General features: G+C 39.2%; 1 protein-coding gene across 1 annotated transcript in view; it reads right to left on the minus strand.

Annotated features, from left to right (window-relative positions):
* The window catches only part of DNAJC13 (DnaJ heat shock protein family (Hsp40) member C13), a 110,343-nt gene extending 87,392 nt beyond the window's left edge, over nt 1-22,951 (minus strand). The window contains exons 1-2 of the mRNA XM_037061279.1: nt 22,706-22,951; nt 7,099-7,179 (exon numbers count right to left, since the gene is read on the minus strand). Coding sequence (XP_036917174.1) covers nt 7,099-7,166 — 68 coding nt within the window. The 5' untranslated portion in view covers nt 7,167-7,179; nt 22,706-22,951. The remainder of the gene's footprint in view (nt 1-7,098; nt 7,180-22,705) is intronic.
* Between the last annotated feature and the right edge of the window lie 319 nt (nt 22,952-23,270).

Below are 23,270 nucleotides of genomic sequence, written 5' to 3' on the forward strand. Positions count from 1 at the left end.
CTATAAAAATACTGGCCACCCTCACAAGGTCACACTCTTCTGCAAAGCATTCATAGCATTCAGTTCTCTCCAGCTAGAGAAAATTCAACCTTGCTTCCTACTTATAAAGTTCAGAAAAAGCTTATGTTTCCTATAAAATAATGGTTGTTAAATTCCTTGAGGTCATAAAACCTTTGTGTATTACTTCTAAACTGAAGATCCTCAGTTCCTTCAGTGGCTTGTCTATGCAACGGGCCTCAAGTAAGCCAAACAAATCCTAGCTAATTAAGAGTTCAAAGAAGCTTATATGTTGCCAGTCTATAGTTCCCACAACATGTAGCTTGAACCTTTAGAGTTGTTCATTAGGCGAAGCTGGCTAGTTTTAATGGCTCACTAGTGGTACAAGGGAACTAACTAACCTTCCCAAACAGTAGTTCTATTCCTTTCCCAATACTCCAGATACTGAGCATTGTTCTTCAGAACTAAGCCAATACACATTTCCCCAGAAATTTCACCCTGTGGCCCAAGTTCTGTCTTTCAGCTTCACACAAACTTTACCTAATTTTCCTGTCAATCAGATTTTCAATCTGAATTTTCTTTCCTAGGTTTAACACCCTAGTTCCTTCAACCATTTAAAAATAAGTTTTGGCCAAAAATTTCTAGAAGGCTTTAGTATTCTCAGAAACACCCAGGTTTTTCTTTTTTATTAACAAAAGCTTGAGAATCCAGTTACTTGGACTAGAATTTCAGTCCACCAAATGAAGTTAAGGATAACTGAAACACAAGGTTTTTCAAAGAGTTGGGACATCAACAGTAAGCAAGCATTGCTAAAGCTAATAGTTAAGCCCACCAGCTCCGGAATCACACTGCCTGGATGCAAATATTCCCTGGACAACTCACTTTCTATGTCCCCTCTGATAACTTGATAAATCTCTCTAAGCTTCAGTTTCCCCACACGAAGACACTGATATATAGATATTCTCACAACGTGAAAGTTAAAAGAAATAATTCATGCAAAGTGCCTGTCACTTATTGTTTATAATCGACAAGTGTTAGTTATTCTTATTGCCATTATTCTGACTTATCATGGAGAAAGTGCCTCAAAACTCCAAGTCACTGAACTACAGTCACATAACTGTAATGAGTATCACTATGTTTCCAGTAGTTATGACTGCCACATTCATACTTAAAACACAAGATCATTCAAATGGCTATATTACTGGGATGCTCTGACTCTGGTCAAACTCCACTTGAAAAATCAGTCTCACTGAAAAGGGCTCATTCACATCAGAAGTTGCACTCCTTCGAAAAGAGAAAGAAGGTATATAGGATATACTCTCTGTGCAAGTATCTGTCCCAATAACTCAGTAAGAGAATGTCCCGCTTCTCTCAGAGTATTTTCAATCTCAGAGTATTAAGGAAAAGGCAGAGAGCTCTCCCACATACTCCCTCCCTGTCACCATCCATGCACAGCCTCCCCCATTATCAACATGCCCCCACCAGAGTGGTACATGTTATAACTGGTGAACCTGCACTGATACACCACCATCAACCAAAGTCCACAGTTTACATTAGGATTCACTCTTGGTGCTGTACTTTCTATGGGTTTGGACAACCGTATAATGCCATGTACCCACTATTACAGTGTCATAGAGTAGTTTCATGGCCCTAAAAATCATCTGGGCTCTGCTTATCCATCCTTCCCTCTCCCCTAAACCTTGCTACCACTGATCTTTCTATTATCTCCAAAGTTTTGCCTTTTCCACATGTCATATAGTTGAAATTATACAGTATGTAGCCTTTTCAGATTGGATTCACGATGCAATATGCATTTAAGTTTCCTGGCTTAATAATTCATTTCTTCTGGGCACTGAATAATATTTATTACCTACATGTATCACAGTTTATTTACCCATTCAGCTACTAAATGATCAAAATAACTGCTTCCAAGTTTTTGTAATTATGAATAAAGCTGCTATAAATATCTGTGTATAGGTTTTTGTGTGAACATGAGTTTTCAATTCCTTAGGGTAAATACTGAGGAGTGCAATCGCTGGGTAAGAGGATGTTGAGTTTTGTAAGAAACCACCCAACTGTCTTCCAAAGTGGCTGTACCACTGTGCCTTCACATCAGCAAAAAATGACAGATCCTGTTGCCCCATATCCTGGTCAGCATTTGGTGTTGTCAATGTTCTGGATTTTGGTCACTCCAATAGATGTGTAGTGGTACCTCTACATTTGCATTTCCATGATGATGTATGATGTGAAACATCCTTTCATATACTTATTTGCCATCCTTACATGTTATTTATTTATTTTTAGGGAGAGGGGAAGGGAGGGAGCAGAGAGGGAGAGAAACATGAATGTGAGAGAGAAACATGGATCAGTTGCCTCTCCTATGTGTCCTGACCAGGGACCAAAGCCACAACTCAGGCATGTGCCCTGACCAGTAATCAAACCAGTGACCTTTTGCTTTGCAGGACAATGCTCCAACCAACCGAGCCACACTGGTCAGGGCTGTGTGTGTTCTTTGGTGAGGAATCTATAAGGTCTTTGACTTGTTTTTTAATCTGTTTGTTTTCTTATTGTTGAGTTTTAAGGATTCTTTAATTTCAGTAATAGTCCTTTATCATATATGTCTTTTGCAAATATTTCCTTCCAACTTGTCTTTACCTTTTTTGGTAGCCTATTTCACAAAGAAGAAGTTGTGAAATTTAAAGAAGTCCAGCTTGCCAATTTAATTTTTTCATGGATAATGTCTTTGATGTTGTATGTAAAAAGTTATCACCAACCCCAAAGTAATCCAGAGTCTTCTCCCATGTTATCATCTTCTAGGAGTTTTATAGTTTTGCATTTCACATTCAGGTCTATGATCCATTTTAAGTTCATTTGTGAAAATTAAAGTTTGAGCCTAGATTCATGTTTTTGCGTGTGACGCCTAAGTGTTCCAGACTAATGCTTCAGAAACGCGACCTTTGCTCCTGGGACCTACTGGTCAATACAACATTGCATGTAAGGTGTAAATTCCTATAAAGCAGATGTGATCCTGCTTGCACTTCTGGATGAAAGATGTTCAAATCCCAAATTGTCCGATAATAATCGCAAAGAGTTACAAAGAGAACCCAGGATCTACTCTCCCGCCTGAGTATTCGAGGGCGGCAGCTCCAAGGGCAAAGAGCAACAAAACATGGGGAAAATCGCAGGCTTCCAGGGCTGTCAGAGTTGATGAGATGTGCAAACGCCAGGCAACTGAAGAAAAGAGTCTCTCTCCTCTCACAGGGTATTTTCCTACTTGCAAGAAAGGTATCAGAAACTCACCACGTCCACTTTCCCTCAACTCTTCTTTCAATTTCCTCTATTTAGGCATTACACAGACTTTCTATGAAGCAGACTATAAATGTAGTGGGCACCTGTCACTGAATGTCATGGGTTGATCACCACATGTCCCAATGTACTGAACGTGAAATCCTGCTCAGATACTAAAATGCTACTCTGAAATTCAGAGCATTTGTTACAATAAATGTATGCAAATATGAAAGTGATCCATGGGTAGATTTCAGTAGACTTGTAATTTTCATCCAAAAGAATTTTGAACTTACATTACAAACATTACTTGGAAGTTTTCCATAGTGAAACTGCACTGCTCCTTCCTATTAGAAATTGCTTACTTAGAGCAAACAGGAAACTACTTTTTCATGGAGGGGAAAAAAGTGCTTTCTAGCTCTAAAAGCAACAAAACACTATTGAAGGAAATTTTAAAGATCTAAATAAATGAAAAGACATCCCTTATTCACGGATCAGAAGAATGAGTATTAGGCTGGCAATGCTCCCCTAATGGACTCACAGATTCAATGCAGTCCCTATCAAAATCCCAGCTGCCTTTTTTGCAAAACTGACTCGCTGACTCTAAAACTCCCATAAAACACAAAAATCTAGAATAGCAAAAATAATCTTAAAAATGAACAAAGTTGGAACCTCAACCTTCAGTTTCAAACTTGGTACAAAGCTATAGTAATCAAGAAAAGATGGTACTGGCATAAGGTTGGCCATATAGGTCAATGGAAATAGAATTAAGAGTTCAGGAATAAACCTTTACATTTATATTTACGGTCAACTGATTTTTGACAAGGATGTCAAAACAAATAAATGGGGAAAGAGTAATCTTTTCAACAAATGGTGCTGGGACAACTGGATATCCACATGTGAAAGAATGAAGCCAGATGCCTACTTCATATTATATATAAAAATTAACCCAAAATCAAAGCTGTGAGACTCTTAGGAGAAAACACAGGAGTCAATCTTTGAGACCTTAAATTAAGTAATGTCTTCTTTGATAGGACACCTAAGGCACAAATGGCAAAGGGAAAAAAAAACCAGATAGATTGAAAATCATCAAAATAAAAAAAACTCACCCTGGCTACTGTGGTTCAGTGGACTGAGTACCAGCCTGAGAACCCAAAGGTCACCTGTTCAATTCCCAGTCAGGGCACATGCCTGGGTTGCAGGCCAGGTTCCTGGTTAGGGGCACGTGAGAAGCAACTGATCGATGTTTCTCTGGCACATCGATGATTCTCACCCTTTCTCCCTCCCTTCCCCTCACTCTAAAAATAAATACATAAAATCTTTTAAAAAATGAAAAACACCGTGCTTCACAAGATACCATCAAGAAAGTAAATAGACAACTCTCAGAATATAGAAAACATTTGCAAATCATGTATCTAATAAGAGATTTACATTCAGAATATAAAGAACTCTTTACAATTCAACACTAAAAAACAAATAACCCAATTAAAATATGGTAAATGACTGAATAGATTTTTCATGAAAGATACACAAATGGCCAAGAAGCACGTGAAAAGACATTTAACAGTCATAAAGGAAATGCAAATCTAAACTACAATAAGATACTACTTCACAGCCACTAGAATGGCTAAAATAAAATTTTTTTAAAGACAGTAACAAGTGTTGGTAAGGATATGGAGAAATCGAAATCCTCATAATACATTGATTATAAAATGCTGTAGCCACTTTGGAAAAGTTTGGCTCTTCCTCAAAAAGTTAAACATAAAGATATCATATAACTCTACATAACACCATGTAACACCAATTCTACTCCTGGGTATAAACCCAAGAGAACTGGCAATACAGATTCACCCATAAAATGTACATGCACATTTATAGCAGCACCATTCACATTAAAAAAAAAGGGGGGGGGGACTACAAATGTCCATTAACTGATGAATGGATAAAATAAAAATGGCATATCTACAGGACAGAATATTACCTGGCAATCAAAAGGAATGCAGTACTGACACACGCTACCACACGGATGGACCTTGAAAACATCATGCTAAGAGAAAGAAGCCAGTCACAAAAGACCACATATCATATGATTCCATTTACATGAGATGTGCTAAACAAGGAAACCCAGAGACAAAGTAGATTAGTAACTGCCAGACGCCAGGAAGAGGGGAGATGGAAAGCAATATACTGTATTTTTAGAGGAGGTATTTTTAGACAGTTATGAAGGCATTCTGATAACAGTTAGTGGAGGTGGTTCACAACTAAAAAACCCACTAAGCTATACACTTAAAAAGGATGAAATTTGTTATATAAATTATATCTTAATAAAACTCATAAAAACAAAAAAGGTTCAAGGGATAAACAACGGAGGTGAGGAACTGTGCTGCAAGAACAGAAACAGTTCTGCTCCAAACTATTACACAAAAAGGAGGACTGTCTTAGGTCTTAGTCACTACTAAGGACATAAAAAAAATGTTCCACACCTGAAACCAATATAATTTTATTAACCAATGTTACCCCAATAAATTCAATAAAAGACAAAAATTTCCTGATGATAGCAATTACTGACAAGCTCACAAATCAAAAAGTATTATAGTAAGTTTGTTCCTTAGAACTAATGTATCAGTATGCTATAACTGTATTAAAAATAGAAATTATATTATGATGTTCACAGCAATCTACCACTTGGCAAAAAATAAAAACATTTAAATATACAAGTTTTTGTAAGGCTGCTTAAAGACCTAAAGAGACCCACATTACCCTGGATATGACAATTTTCTCTCTAACTTTACTCAATCAAATTAACTGAAGAAAAAATTTCAAGACAAGTATTCTACAAGGATAAGAATTATGCCCTCCATTTTAGGAACTCATACAGTTGAACTACTAAAAGGAAACAAAATTAAACATTCTGATCTTTCAAAATCGTAGACACTTTGCCAACGAAAACCAGAAACTCAACAGAATTCAGATGTTGCATCATTCTAAGAAGTTATTACTCTACTACCTAAAAATGACAAGTTAAGAACAAAAACTGAAGTTATTCACTGGCTTTGTGCACATGTCCCAGTCCATCTCTCTGGGGCCCGCCTAGTCGGGAATAATGTAGTCACCCATTGTTGAAATGTGGCACGCTTACTTTAATCACCATTACTCTAAAGAACCAGAGACCAAACTTGTTTCTTCAATTGGTCAACAAGAGCTATTCACTGAATACTCGATGTATTTAAGGCATAATTTAAAAACCTTCACACAGTTCATACCATGTCATTTAATCCCACAGGAGTGTGAGGGGAAGAAATCAGCACCCGCTTTACTAAAAAGAAACAAAGCATCCACACCTTGGTCCGACCCGGCAAACAATGCCACTGCCCCCTCACAAAGAAAAGAAAGGATCAAACCCAACTTCTAAATTTCACCACACACCTAAAAAAGACTACAAAAGGCACTGCTGGTGCACGGACCCTGACAGTGAAAGGGACTGAAAGGGGGCTGCCCCCACGGGCTGGTCTCTGCACAAGAAGTTACGAAGTTAGCTCTGTCACCCCGACAACCTCTACTTTCCTTTCAATTGTTATTTTCAGTTCTTACCAAACTCCTTGCCAAGACAGACACAGAAAACCAGAAATGCCAAAAGAAAAAAGGCCAATAATTATTCTGAATGTAGCATTTCATCCGAAACACGCACAGATGCTTTTCAGAGAGGGCTGCATGGCATTACCGAGTTGTGTGGTACGACTCACGGTCCTGAAAGAGTATTATTTAGAGTAATACTTTATAGAAACATGGGAAAACAAAACCAAGAGAAATACTTACTTTCCCCTCCATGAATGTTTTGTTGTGTAGAAACATGCCAAATCCTTATTTTCCCTGATTACGTTCATTTTGTGCTAAAACCTGGAAGATAAAAATATGGGTGAATTTACAATGCAGTGTTACCCTTAAGAGTTTTTCCTGATTCTTCCACATCACGTTTTCAGAGCCTGCCACGTGGCACTGATTTGAAGGCACAACTTTTTCTACTGTGCCACAGGTTTTAAATAGCGGGGAACGGTCTCTCCACCCCTCTATCACAAACTTTATTAGCACACCACACTGGGGTTGCTCTCCTCCACCGCACTGGGAATCCCGAGGACAGGAACTGTCCTCTATCAACATCCTCAGTATAGAGAATCTAATAAAAAATGTCTAGAGAATCTAATAAAAAATGTCTAAGTAAATGAATGCTCAAACCTCCCACTGCCAAACGATGCCTTCATACCCAATGGGCACCTGCAGATGTCTGCCAAGTGTCACAGCAATCTGAAAGGTTTCTGTTGCCTCGCTGACTGCCAGCCATTCTGCTGTCCCTCTAAAGGGAACCTACAGTAAATACGATTTAACTTACATATAGCAGTAAAGTTATGCATGTCCACAGCAAAACAATCTCAAGTGCTCATAAACAAATCTTTCATCCTAACATCCGAAGATGATTATTCTAGCCTTCCTTCTATTTAGGGAAAACAGGTGTCTGTTTTGAAAAACAAAATTGAGATGGTCATTTGTACTGCTTAACCCATTTTCACAGAATATTAATTAACCTTTTCCCCATGGAATTAAATATTCTTTAGTATTTAAAAATGATTTCTAAGGTTACACGATATCTCACTGCATGAATCTTCTAAAACAAGGGCAGAAATTGAGAGTGTGTGTTTAGGAACTCTTACAGCAGTCTGGTCAGTGAGCTCCTAGGGTTAACCAGGATGCGGAACGGGTTAGGACGGTCAAACCTGGGTAACAAGTCGCCCACGGTGAGAGCTTCCCATCAGCCTCAGGCAGGGGACTGTTTATGTGCAATATTCTACAATCACCTGGTGAGTTTGTTGGCCATAACCCTGAGTATACAAAATCCAGAACCCATTCATTTCATGAAAAAATTAAATTTAGATAATTGTACAGGTTAAACTGCTTGAACTGGCTACTAATACAGACTGATAATAAACTCTGAAAATACATCATCTGCTTCATAATGAATATAAGTTTAAATGAATATGGCCTTTTATTTCTTTTGTCACTTGGCTATTTTTTCCTACCCTCAATAATTAGAAATGCACTCTAAAAGTATTTTAAGATTCATACTAAAGTATCGATAATGCAAAATGAATGGCTGGAACTGTGATTCAATTAAGTTTTTTTAAATGTCTTCATAGACTGGTCTAAATTTTTAAACTCATTTATCTTTAGAGGGGAAGGGAAGGAGACACAGAGAGAAACATCAATGCATGGTTGCCTCTCATGCGTCCCCCGCTGGGAACTGGCCCGCAACCCAGGCATGTGCCCTGACTAGGAATCGAACCGCGATCCTCTGGTTCGTAGGGCTGCGCTCAATCCACTGAGCTATCAGCCAGGGCTGGTCTAAATTTTTTAAATTATCAAGTATTCTTTTCATAAATAGAATAAAATCATTTCCTTTCAAAAATACTTTTGTAACAGCTTTTTCAAACAATTTACACACCATAAAATTCACCCTTTTAAAGTGTAAAATTCAGGGGTTTTTGTATGTTCTGAGTTCTACAATGAACACCACTAGTTTTATAACATCTGCATCACCCCAAAAAGAAACTCTGCTAGCAGTCGCTCCCCAGCCCCCTTCACTCCCAGCACCTGGCAACCAATAATGTACTTCCTGTCACTACCACTTTGCTATTATGGACACTTCATCTAAATGGAATCGTGCAGTATGCGGTCTTTGGGACTGGCTTCTTTCACTTAGCATAGCATTTTCAGAGCCGTTGTAGCATGGATTAACTCACTTCTATTATATATTTAATACCACCTTTTGTTTATACATTCATCAGTTGATTCAAATTGGTGTTGCTTCTACCGTTTGGCTATTATCAATCACATTGCTCTCAACATTTGGTTTGTGTGAACATGTTTTCCTTTCTCTTGGGTATCAACCTGAGTGGTAAAAACACTTTAAAAGACGTCATTTAGTTTCCGAGAGAGGGGAAGGGAGAGAGAGAGAAAGAGAGAATACATCGATCGGTTGCCTCTCAAATGACCCCAACTGGGGACTTGACCCACAACCCACGCATGTGTCCTGACTAGGAATTGAACGAGCGACCCTTCTGTTTTTAGGTCAGTGTTCAGTTCACTGAGCCACACCAGCCAGGGCTAAAGACACCTCTGTTTTGAAACTGCTTTCTTCATTCCTCTTACTTGTTTTTGCATTAGCAAACTAGTGAAGACTTCTGTACTCTATGTAGGATGCTCTTCTTCTGGATATCTACATGGCTCACGTCTTCGCCTCAAATCTGTGTTAATGTCACCTTTACAATGAGGCCTACCCTAATTATCTTGTTTTAAATGGTAACTACCCTCCTCAGTCTTCACTCTCTACTCCCTCCGACTCCTGCTATTTTTTCCTCCATGGCACCTTTCTTTCATAGTTTAATGTGCAATTTATTATATTTATTATTCATCTAACCCTACTAGAATATCCAGAAGGAGGTATTTTTGTATGTTAAGTGCGCACACACACTCCTCCAGAGCTTACAAGAGTGCCTGGCACAAAACAGGTGCTCAGTCAGGATTCCAGTGACAATGAAATGCAGCAATCCCACAGGGAATTCTGATGTCCACTTCAAACCTGATGTCCTAAGAGGTACTCTCAAATAAGGTTTTGCCAAGCTTTCTGGAAAAACATCGATACATAGTGTGATGAATAATAAGAGAACCACAAGTGACAGTAAGTTTAGAGAAACCTTTATTGTTATCAAAAAAGAAATTTCTTTTAACAGCCAACTGACATCTTCCACCAAGTATGTATGGAGACAGCTAAATATAGTCCTGCCAACTGGTGTGTTGTTTTGTCTCCCTCTCCCTCTCTCTTCTTTTTCTGGATTGTGTATCTAAGATGACACAGGAAGCCAACCAAAACTTATTTAACCAGCAAAACATTATCCCTGCCTTGTCAATCATTTGAAGCAAACGATATTGTTGAAATGAAATACAGATCTCTGAGAATATGCCCCCAAAATGAAAAACATAGGTCTACAGATATTTTCCCTTACATGCTGTAACTAAAGACTGGGCCCTGGCTGGTGTGGCTCAGCAAACTGAGTGCCAGGCTGTGAACCAAAGGGTCACCAGTTCGATTCCCAGTCAGGGCACATGTCTGGGTTGTGGCCAGGTCACCAGTTGGGGGTGTGAGAGAGGCAACCGATTACTGTATCTCTCATGCATTGACGTTTCTCTCCCACTCTTTCTCCCTCCCTTCTCCACTCTCTAAAAGCGAATAAAATCTTAAAAAGAAGACTGGAACAATGGAAGAAAAAAGGGAACAGAAAAGGTGAATGACTCATATCAAACAATGGAGTGTGGATCCCTAGTCCATAACTCAGGATATCAGAGTGACTGACTCTGTACTAAGGGCCTAACCTAAGAAAACGGAAAAAGGAAGAAAATGTGTTTGAGTAAAGAATGAATGGCTAATATTATAAGAAACTTTAAAGTTAAAATGAAAATGAAAGGAAAATAATAAAGATCTGTAAATGATAGCCACAAAGAACTTAAGAGTATGACCCAGAAGGAAGAGATGCCTAATAAACCCTGAGCATTCGATGGTGAGGATGGCTGGGGTGGGGGGTGGGGGGTGGGGGTGGGGGTGGGGAGGGGTGGGGAGGGATGGGGAGAGAAGTAAAATAATCTCACAACAACAAAGCAAGTTTAAGAATCTAAAAAAAAAACACTAAAGAATGACCTCATATGTATCACTGATTTGGGGGAATATGTAACTCAAACAGATCCTATAGGAGGAGAATTACATCAGGAAGGCTTATATACAACTTTTTGGAGAGCTATTATTTTGGGCATGATGAAAGCAACAGATTCCAGAGAGTTCTTAGGTTCCAAAAGATAAAAAGAGAGAGGGAGAGAAGACGTAAGACATTAAAATAAAATTTAACTACTAGAAGACATACAAACCAGCCACAGTGTACATAAAAAGATGTTCAGTGTTTCCATCAGGAAAATGCAACTCAGAACCACAAGACAGCACCTCACACCTGTTATGATGTAGAGAAATAGGAACTATTGTATACTGTTGGTGGGAATGCGAAGTGGTACAGGTGCTAAGGAAAACAGTATTAAAGTTGTGGTCTGGCAATCAAACTCCTGGATATTTATCCAAGAGAACTGAAACCAGAGCTCCAAGAGGCAGCACTCCCACATGCACGGCAGCATTGTGGGTAATAGTCAAGATGGGGAAACAACCTAATGTCCGCCAGGGAATGAAAAACAGGGAAAAAATATGTGTTTTTATATATATGTGTGTGTATATCTATATATATGAAGAATACGCNACACCTGTTATGATGTAGAGAAATAGGAACTATTGTATACTGTTGGTGGGAATGCGAAGTGGTACAGGTGCTAAGGAAAACAGTATTAAAGTTGTGGTCTGGCAATCAAACTCCTGGATATTTATCCAAGAGAACTGAAACCAGAGCTCCAAGAGGCAGCACTCCCACATGCATGGCAGCATTGTGGGTAATAGTCAAGATGGGGAAAGAACCTAATGTCCGCCAGGGAATGAAAAACAGGGAAAAAATATGTGTTTTTATATATATGTGTGTGTATATCTCTATATATGAAGAATACGCACACACACAATGGAATACTATTTATCCTTAAAAAAAAGAAGGAAATCCTGCAATATGTGACATCATCGGTAAACCTTGCAGACATTATGCTAAGGGAAATAAGCCACTCACAGAAGGATAAATAGTGCATGATTCCACCTATGTGAATTACCTAAAATTGTCAAAGTCACAGAAGCAGAGGGCAGAATGGTGGTTGCCAAGGCCTAGGGTGAAGGAGAAATGGAGAATATACAAGATGAATACATTCAAGAGATCTGCATACAGCATTGTGCCTGCAGCTAACAATACTATACTATACACTTTGAAAATCTGTTAAGAGGATAGATCTCATGTTAAGTGTTCTTAAACACACACACACACACAGAGTAAAAACTACTGACTTGCCTGGCCTGTTAGATGAAATGCTGTATTCCTGATGCAGATTACTATGCTGACCGAAAAAATACAATGTAGAATTTAAAAAGTACTTCAGCCCTGGCTGGTGTGGCTCAGTGGATTGATTCCCGGTCAGGGTGCGTGCCCACGCTGCAGGCCAGATACTTGGTTGGGGAGCCTGTGAGAGGCAACTGAATGATGTTTCTGTCACACACTGATGTTTTTCTCCCTCTCTTTCTCCCTTTCCTCTCTCTAAAAAAGTAAATAAAATCATTTAACAAAAAAGAATTTAAAAAGTACTTCAATTCTCTGGAGTAAATAGAAGTTCCTATGGCCAAAATCAGGCACCCCTGTTAATTGTCTGTATTGTTTAGGAAACAAGTGATGTTGCTATTCTGCATACAATTCTGAGTAACAACCACTCAAAAAAGCTAGTAAATGGAAGTGCTGTTCCTGGTAGAAAATTACTCCTCAAACTGAAAAGTTTGCTTTCAGCCATGTTACATTTGCAACCAGTTTGCAGTTTATATTGAGTACTAATCACATGTTAACGATTATGCTAGGCATTTACCACACTTTTATCTACCTCATTTTATCTCCATAACAACACCAGGACACATGTATGATTAACCCCAGTTGACTGACAAGAAAACTGAGTCAGAGAAATTAAATCACTTCTCCAAGGCAGCACAGCTGGTAAGTGGGTAGACCAGACTTTGCACTCAACCCGATTAACTCTACATTCTATATACTTAATCTAAACTGTAGCACCTTTCCTCAAATTTAGGAAATCTAAATAAATGCATTCTGACCATGTAATTAGAGACATCATTTCACAGCGCATTCCTACATTAATTAAGAACTAATTCCAATTATTTATCTTCCCCTGGAAATATGATTAAGCACTTGTTGAAAACAACCCTGAAATCCACAATTTCAAGCAGTGAAACAAATTACCACACTCAACATAGGCCAAAGAATAAAAATAAAAGTGAAGCCATCAATGCTGAAGAACTCAACCATCTAAAAGTAAACTTTAAAATATTTCAATCTGTTGCCCTGGCCAGGTAGCTCAGCTAGTTAGGGTGTCACCTGATACACCAATGTTGCAGGTTCAATACCAGGTCAGGGCACATACAAGAATCAACCAACGAATGCATAAAGGAGTGGAACAGCAAGTCAATGTTTAAATGTTCCTCTCCCTCTGCTCCTTTCCTCTCTCTGAAATCAAGAAATAAAAATTTAAAAATATCCCATCTATATATAAACTTAAAAGAAATTTTAGACAAAGTGCTCAAAACAAACATGATGACAGAAAATTTGCTACCAGTATGTGATTTCAGGATAATCTTTAAAGTTCAACAACAGAAACACACTATTTTCATTAGCACTGAACTTTTAAAATAACACATTAATGAAATCTGAGGCTGGGAGCTACTTCCCAATGGTACGATAGTAACTTCTCTAAATTACTAAATTTTATCTATTTCAAATTCTCAATAAAACCTCAACCACTTTGTGATAGTCATTTCATCTAATGAAGGTAATTGGTCTGGAAGTTGTATTAACTTCTTCACATCACGAGGACACTTATGGACACAGTTAACTCACTGGATAATGGCAATGCACAAATATCAGAAAAATGCAGAAAAGTAGGACAGGAATATTCGTACTGACTATGTATCATCCAAGTTGACAGTTAGAACAACTCATCACCCTCACTTCTACAAGTATCCCACTTCGAATTCTCAAAGACCCACTCATCTTTTTGATGAGAAAAGCTCAAGTTTACATGTCAATTTTAACTAAATCACATTGAAAATATATCCAATTTTTTGCAAGTCAGCTTCAGTTTTCATCACAACACCAAGAGAACTTTTTGTAACTTCTCAGTTTGTCCTTTTGAGAGATCTATACTGAGGGTTAAAAAGTCAAATTGAGGGCAATATAGGCATTTTGGCTAGATTCACCTTTTTCAATGAATTCCTTTGCTTCAAGCTTTGAAACACTTATGTTCTCACATTACCTCATTTATGACTGACAGTAAAACTGACAATCCATTTAAGATCATTTATGGTTAAAATGAGAGCAATCTTGTAGAAGTTGTGATTTTGACACAAAATTGGGGGATTTGAGAGTCTACTGAGCAGAAGCCTCCGTCAGATTGAACAAAACACAACATGAAGGGACTCAATGCCATCGGCACCCAAACAGCTTATAGCTGGGCTATAAGCAAAAGAATCTGCACACGGAGCAAAATTAAGTGTATGTGCATGGCTTATGTTAGTAAAAACTTGACCAGAATACTCGCTTAGCTAAGAATGAATGAGTGTACTAATAATACATTAGTGAATGAATGAAGAAAATAGCATTAATGAAGGCTATATGCTTTAAACCAAGTATTTTGCATGACCAACTGAAACAGATTTTTACACAAATGAGAAAACTTCCTGAGAGCAGATATGATACTAATTCTTCCACCCTGAGTCCATAGATGAAAGAATAAACTCTTTCATCATTAACTTTGCTCTCAAGTAACGAATTAAAAATATAAGTTTGTCTGAAAATGCAATGCATCAAAAACTAAGATGGACAGAAAGATAGACAGATCTGCATTAAAGCCAGTAGAGTAAAATGTTAACGTGAAACTTTTGGAGGTGAGTATATGGGTGGGTGTCTAATGTGAAGTTCTTTCAGCCTGGCTCTAGGTGAAGACATTTACGTTTGGGAAAACCACCTTTGCCTTTATTTTCTGACCTAACTCTCCTACAATAGAAACACTTTTTCTGCTACATTGTAAAACTACATCTGAAAATATGGTTAAGTATTCATATGATAGGAACTAATTTATACCTACGAACTTACTCCTTCCTCATATAGGAATATCCTACTGAAAATGCAGGGGTGGGGACCAATCATTGTTACGACAAAAGCTAATCCTTTGTGTGATTAATTTTGAGTAATAACAAAGGAGAGGACTCTTTATTACTGTCTTCTTAAAGACCTACTTTTTCAATTTGTGACTGAATTCAAAATCTGAGTGAATGGTATCACCAGGTTAGTTCAGTTTCAAATAAAAGCTAAAAAAATAAAAATGGTTAACCGAACATTAATTTTTACCCAGATTAAAAAGCTACATCTACACCAACTTAGATAGAATGTGCTGTGTGTGCAGGAAAACTATTATAAACTTTAACCTTCTTTTTAAAATTTCCAGCTTCATGTTTAATGTATAACTCAAGTACAGGCAAGAGCATTTCCTTCTAAATAAACAATGCAGTATGTGTCATGTGTATGATGACCTACGTTAAAGACCTTTATATAAAGGAGATCACATGGTAAGGTCTCAGTCCATCCGACCTCAGCTCTCTTTGGAAGAACCCTGTACCTCCAAACACAGTGTTGTTAGCAAGAAAGCCAGTGGGACATCAAATTTAACAATCGTATCTCTAAATAATCACTCAGAAGTTATAATACTGAAATGTTTGCACTGTCTGTCCTATCAAAATACTTTTTAAAATACTTCTACCACCATGGGGCAGGACAAAATCACCAAGATTCTCCCCTTCATTCCTTTTTAAAAAATCTATTCTTTTCCAGTTAGAAACTGGAAACATATTCATGAAATTAAAAGGCAACAGAAATTCAAAAGCTAAATCTGAACAGTTTTAACATTTTTTAAAAATTTATATTTAGAGAGGGGAAGGGAGGGAGAAGGGGAGAGAAACATCAACCAGATGCCTCTCACATGCCCCCAACTGGGGACCTGGCCGGCGTGTGCCCTGACTGGGAATCCAACTGCCGCCCCCTAAGTTTGCAGGCAGGCACTTAGTCCCCTGAGCCACACCTGCCAGGGCTGAACACTCTTGATAGTATCTTAATGGGGAGAGGGACAAGCATAAATACCACAGCAGTTAATTTTGTTGGCCTTATCTATTCAATAGAAGTGAAATATTTTACAAGACACAGTTTCTTCATATTTTAATTGTATGTATGCTGATTTCATTAGAGAGAGTAATTCTTATTTGTAAAGCAAAATTAACAGTTTCCAAGAAGCATGATCATGACTCTTTGCTTTCCAGAACTTTAAAAGTGCCTTGAAATATTCACCCGAAAAAAACCTAAGGAGTGTTTCTACTAAAGCAAGTCTGTAAAATCAATGCTACTGATAATTCACATATTTTTGTTTATACTCATTCTTGAAATATTTTAACCCCAATTTCCATTTCATTTCACTTTTGAAGCTAAGTTGACTTAGGCAAGAACAAATTGTACTAGTTCAATAAACTCATCAGCTCACAACCACTTAATAACCTTGCTCTATTATGGTCAATAGACCCTATCGGGTAAGAGATTTTCAATTACCACATTTAAATGTGTAGCTCTTCTTCTATCGCTATAGTAAATGCACAGTGGGAGACAAAATTTCCTAAGCACATGACAGATACATCGTAAAGTTTCACACTAAGCACCCTAATATCCAAACATTGTTCACTTTATAATTAAGTAAAAGGCAAGTTCAAATTGCTACAATTTCCCTTTCACCCAATACAAATTACCAACACGCAGGTTTCTAGCTTGGCTCCAAAATAGCCCTATTATTCTTCACTCCGCCATAGTGCTTTACAGTTTACAGAACACTTCTATCTATCAGATAACTTAAAGAAAAAAAAAAGGAGAATTCCATTTTAACAATTAAACCCAGAAGTTCTAACGCAGGGGTGTCCAACCTTTTGGCGTCTCTGCACCACAGTGGAAGAAGAGCTGTCTTCGGCCACACATTAAATACACTGCAACACATAATCACCAAAAAAATCTCATCATGTTTTATGTAAATTTACAATTTTGTGTTGTGCCACATTCACATCCATCCTTACTGCATTCGGGCAACCGGCCACAGGCTGGACAAAGGCTTGCAGAGGGGGTGGGGGAGAATGGCTTATATATTTTACGATTCGATAAACACCCAAAATGCATTCCATATCTTGACTAGAAATTTGAGGAAGAGAGACACCTCATAGCAGTAAGTGCCTAAAGAATACAAGTCTGAAATCCATGTGTAAAAACTTCCATTTTAATATCATTAGTATAGAATTTACTATTAGAAAAAGTCTCCTACATTTATAACCTTATCAATCCTTCAATTGTGTCTAACAACTCTGCTTGGCAAAATCAGAACATTAAAACAAGCATTTTGGATTGCTTTAGGGGTTTTGTTTTCAGTCTGTTCATCATAAGACCAAATTCTTAATGATGACTTGCAGAGAGAGATGGCCAATGGGCATGTGCTGAATATGTGAACAGTGCTCATGCAGTGTGGCCCACTTCTAAGGGCAACTTACAGTGCTGAAACTACAAGGTCCCACCGATTTCAGACTGTTGTTTCAGAGATCATTCTCTTCACAGATAGCCCATCAAAGTATAAGCAAAACTGAAATAGGCAGCCTGTTGAATAAAGTTAAAAGCATTTTAAAAAAACTACCAGCAAATTAAATATTTATCTTTACTGAATGAAGCCCCACTTAAATGTACCTTTGCACAGGTAACTGTCTTAAGTTACCAAAAATGATCACAGCCATATCGGCTTAAGTTACTTAGGACAAAGATATCCCTTAATTCTCTGATTCTCAAAGAAATTCCTATGATTAAAAATCATGATTAAGAAATACGATTGGCAGGGGCTGAGCAGGTGAACACCACTGATGCAGAAAAGTGTGATGAAAAAATGCGTGACACTATTACCAGAAACACTACTAGTATTTAGTGAATGGCGCTAGATATCCCTCAATGTAAAAGACTATTAGACTGAAGAACTGTTCTCAATTTGCAAACATCTAAGTGGTCATTCACATAGGTAAAAACCTACTTATAATTAAGCAATCCCCAAATTTAATTCTATATAAAGTATAAACCACAAAGTATTTTTTCCAGTTTAATACGCACATACTCTTCCAGGAATGCACCGACTGTGTAAATTAAGAGATCATACTTTGAGTTCCCTTGGCTTTTATTTAAGAGTGTCTATTTTTTGTCCTCAGTTTTGAAAGGTATTTTTGCTGTTTTCCTTTCAGTATTTAAAATGACCATTTAATTATCTCCTTGCTCGCATGGTTTCTTTGCTGTAACTTTTATCTTTGTTCCTCTGCATTTAACATTTCTCTTTTCTTTGGCTACCTTCAAGACATTCTTTGTCCTCTGTTTACATCAGTTAGAATATATCTAGGTGTGTTTTGTTTGCGTTTTGCGGGGCCAAGTATCTATCCTGCTTAGTGTTTTTGAAGTTTTTCGGATCTGTGATTTGATGCCTGACATTAATTTTGAAAAATCCTGTATTACTGACTCACATATTTCAATATTTCTTCTCTATATTCTTACGGGATTTCAATATATATATGTTTAATAATACCCCCAAGCTCTTGGATTTTGTTCTTTAAAATGTTTTTGTTTGCTTTAGCTGGGTAATTTCTACTGACATCTAGTGTTCACTGATTCTTTCCTTGGATGTCCAAGTCTACTGATGAGACAAAGGTTTTCTGCCTCTCTACAGGGTAATGGAGTTTCTAGCATTTGCTTTTGGTTGTTTATTAGTTTCCATCTCTCAGGTGAAGTCACCCATCTAATTTTGAACATTTTCTGTTCATACCTTACAGGTGTATCCAACCCATGGCCCAGGATGGATATGAGTGCAGCCCAACACAAAACTGTAAATTTACTTAAAACTGTTTTGTGGCTCATCAGTTTTTGTTAGTGTTTGTGTATTTAATGTGTGGCCCAGAGATGCCAAAAGGTTGGACACCCCTGCTTAACATATTAATTATAGTCATTTTAATATTCCCTATCAGATAATACCATCTATGTTAATCAAATTGTAGTTCTGATGACTGCTCTTTCTCTTCTGAATTTTTTTGCCTTTTGCATGCCTTGTAACTTTTTGTTGAAAGTTGAAATGTTGTACAGGACGAGACTAAGGTAAATAATTTTTGTGTCTGGAAATTGGCACACCTTTTCTTTGCTAGGTCTTTAGTACAGGGTGTTAATCTATTTAGTAGTGCTGATTTATGATTTGCTGTTGCTATGGTTATCCGAAGTGTACTACAGGCTTCGAATACCTGGACAATAGCTTGTGGCTGCTGTGGGGGTTGGATTACTAAAGCAATGTCTGTTTGATTCTTTGTGCGGTGCCTCTGTACACAATCTTGTTCTGCTCCTAGTAGTATTCTGGAGTTACTTGTTATTCAACCCTTCCTGGTGGCAGAGAACTGGGGGTACAGTCTCTGTTGTTCTATAATTAACATTCAGTCTTAGGCTCACTTTATGCACCTGGATCTCAGAGCTGTGATTCCCCTGGCTGCAGTCTGGGGCTCAGTGAGCCTCCCCCAGAAGATTCTTTACCTCTTCTTTCGACTCCCACCCGCCTCCCCCCCCATCCCAGTGCAATGAAAGTTCGCCAACAGGGCTGGCAGAGAAGCCCTTCTCTCAACAGATCAAGACTTTTGTTCCATAGAAGAGACAGAGAAGTATCAAAGCAGAGTTTTTGTCCCTCCTGAAAGCTTTGCTATTCCCCTCCTCTATGTCAGCACCGGAACAGATACTCCCCAGGACCCTTTCTAATACCCAGTGAGGTTTGTGGATAAAGAGATCGAAGGAGGTACACTGATCCTTCACCACTTGGTCATCTATTCTAGATGACATCTTACCAGTGTCCAGTTGTGTCTAATGAAGGTGAATGTAAATTCATGTCCTCCTTCTTTCCTTAAATTTTGGGCCAGTGGTTTGTTCTGTGGCTTCAACTCATTAAAAATTTTCAAAGAAAAAAAGTTATGAATTTGAATTCAGTCCATTTTTTTTTTTTTTTGTTTTTGTTTTAAGAGTGGCAGCAAAGCTTCGTTTTGTCCCAGGACCCAAACCAGTGGTTATATTATTTCTAAACTATTTCAGGGTAGTAGAAGAGGTATACAAATTACTTGGAATAAAAATGAGGCTTTTACTGGGTCTGATAAAATAGAGAAGCACTGACTTAAAGGATCTCTTTCAAAACAACTTGCCTTTAATAACTTCTAAACATCACAGTCAACATTTAGGCCTAAAACTATTAGTAGCAACCAAATTTTTGCTACAGTTTATCTGTGTAACCTTGCTTCTATAGACATAACTTGTACATATTGCAGGTTTGGTTCCAGACCAACGCCAATTAAGCAAGTGCCAATTAAGCAAGTATCGCAATAAAGTGAGTAGTAATCTTTTTGCTGGTGGAGGATCTTGCCTTCTATTTGTAAAAAAAAAAAAAGCCACATCTGTAAAGCACAATTAAACAAAGTGCAGTAAAAAGAGTATGCCTGTATTTCACTAATTTTAAGAACTTCAATCAGGGATGCACGTGCAAAGTTATGTGCAATGGGAACCTCAAATTCACTTGTGTAAATAGAAATGGTTGAGGGATGGAGCCAAATTACTTAGAACAAATCCTCTTTTTTTATTTTTAAAAGACTTTATTTATTTATTTTTAGAGAGAAGGGAAGGAAAGACGGAGAGAAACATCAATGTGTGGTTGAGTCTCACCTGCCCCACTACTGGGGACCTGGCCCACAACCCAGGCATATGCCCTGACTGAGAATCAAACCAGCAACCTGTTTGGTTTGCATTGCAGGTCAGCACTCAATCTACTGAGCCGCCCCAGCAAGGTAAGAACAGATCCTTCTTGTTTCCACCATAATTTAGTATCTATTGAGAACCAGACTGCACTATCAACTTTTCTACAAATTGTTTGGTTACCTAGACAACCAGCTTCTATTTATTAATGAATGTTAAATTCTTACAAATCTCATACTTTCCATGATTCCATACCTTTCTCATTGATAACATTCATATTTTGGGGACCATTTACTTATTACAGCCACTTTAGACAAAGAGGAATATCCATTGCTTTCCAGTAGAACACAAATAGTGGTGCTTTCCAAGAACTGGACTATAAAGGTTCTTTACATTTCTCCTAATAAGTTCTGACTCCTCTTTTCCTCTCTTGGTATATTCTACTTCCTTTTTCCAAACTAGGAGCACACTGCAATATTATCTAAGCAAGGTCTTATGTTCCATTATGATATTAATGGCAAAATATAAGTTTGAGATCTAGCCACTTAAACAGTTTCATAGTACCTTTAAATTGCTAGCAAGGTTTTCTGCTATATGTTAAATTAAGTCAAAGAATAAAGCACTCCCAAACCAAAGAATAGTGAAACCAAATCTTCTTAGAATATCAAATTTTCGACAAGTAGTCTTCTAAATTTCCTTTCTTTTTTAAGGCAAGTCCTGTTTCATATTCCCACGAACTCACAGAGCAAGACCGCTGTGAACCATTTCCTCAAACTCTACAAACAGTACTTTCTATCTAGAAATCAGAGCCATACAGTAAGGAAGACGAAATCACTGGGGCAGATCCTGGAGAAACGATTCAACTTTACTTCCCCCCCCCAAGACACTACACTCCAGGAGGCTCAAAAATAACACAGGCAACAGTATCAGATGGAGGTCCTCTTTTGAGAGGAATCAGGGCGGGGTCAAAGGGAAAGCAGAGGAGGCAAACCATCACTTTCGGAGACTGTGTCCACATCGCGGGGTCATCTTTTAATTTTTCTCCCCACCCCCCCGCTAGGCAACTGATAAAGCAAACAATCTCAAGACAAGAGCGGTTAACCGAACACCCCAGGATAACGAGACAACTCAAGGGAAGACATTCTCCGTAAGTGTACCAAATCCAAATCTGCGTTTAACAGAGTCTAAATCCTACGTTACCTACCCACCCCAAAGGCCGTATCCAGAAACAAAATTACAAGAGGCAAAGAAAAGGCCACGGCGCGTAGGCTACTGTGCAGAACGGGAAAGCCTTGGGGAAAAACTTGACTTTGGAAAAGGAGGAGACTGGAGAGGAAACAACATGGCACGGGTGCTCCCCATTTCCTAACAAAACTAAACAAAATCAAAGTATATGCAGGACGTGGGGCGAGAAGGGCCGCTGACCCAAGAAAACAAGAGTTGCCAGCATCTGTCAGAAAGAGCGCTAAGACTAGGTAGGAGCCTGGGAGTCCCGAGGGCGGAGCCCAGGGGGAATAAGGGGTGTGTGGGGTAAGGATGTGCAGCGGAGAGGAGCCGTGGTGGGCAGAAAACAGAACGAGATAGGTCTGAACAAGGGAGCGCTCGGGGCCCATGTCCGTAGGATCCGGGAGAGGTTGAGAGGGTCCGACGGGAGGAACCAGATCAGTAGCTTGGGGGGAGGGTAACAGCCTTCCTTAGCAGCCGGAGGCTGCGGCGGCCAAGACACCATTCCTCATTTTCCCTGCCCTTAGCCCCCCGAGTCCCCACGACGTGGAAAGAAGGTAAAGCAGGGTCTGGTGCCCAGAGTAGTTTACCTTGCAGGAGGCTGGAGAGGCTCCAGCCCGAACTCCTCCCGCCACCGGCTCTGCGGCCAGAATGGGATGAGGCGATCTCCGGCCTCCTCCCCCTCACTTCCCCTTTTCCCCGCCGGGGCTCTGTAGCTCCGCTGCCGCGGGTTCCTTATGCCGCGGCGACGCTGCCTCCCCGCCCCCTCCGCCTCCTCCCTCTGCCTCTTAGAGGCTCACTCTGGAGGCCGCCATCTTCGTTCACGCTTTGAGCGACCGCGCTCCACTACGCCTGCGTCGTCCCCGCCTAGGCTGTCACGAGACCGGGTCAGCTGATCTCAACTTTCCCTCCTTCTTCCCCGCCCCCTGTCATGCATTTCCCCGCCCTCCCGGTCCCATTCGTCCCTTTTCCCAGAAATTTCGAGCTCCGCCGTTCTGCCCGCCCAGCCCCATAAGCAGTTACACATGCGCAGAATGGCGAGGCCGGCTGTGGTTTCCGGAGTCCACGCAGCGCCCGGGGGGACCCGCCCCTCAGCGCATGCGGAGAAGGGCACGCCCCTGGGCTTGGAGAAGGAGGGCCACGCCCCTTGGCATG

The sequence above is a fragment of the Sturnira hondurensis genome, unplaced genomic scaffold (genome assembly GCF_014824575.4).
Source record: "Sturnira hondurensis isolate 20B ecotype Veracruz unplaced genomic scaffold, ASM1482457v3 Scaffold0013299, whole genome shotgun sequence".
NCBI classification, from domain to species: Eukaryota; Metazoa; Chordata; class Mammalia; order Chiroptera; family Phyllostomidae; genus Sturnira; species Sturnira hondurensis.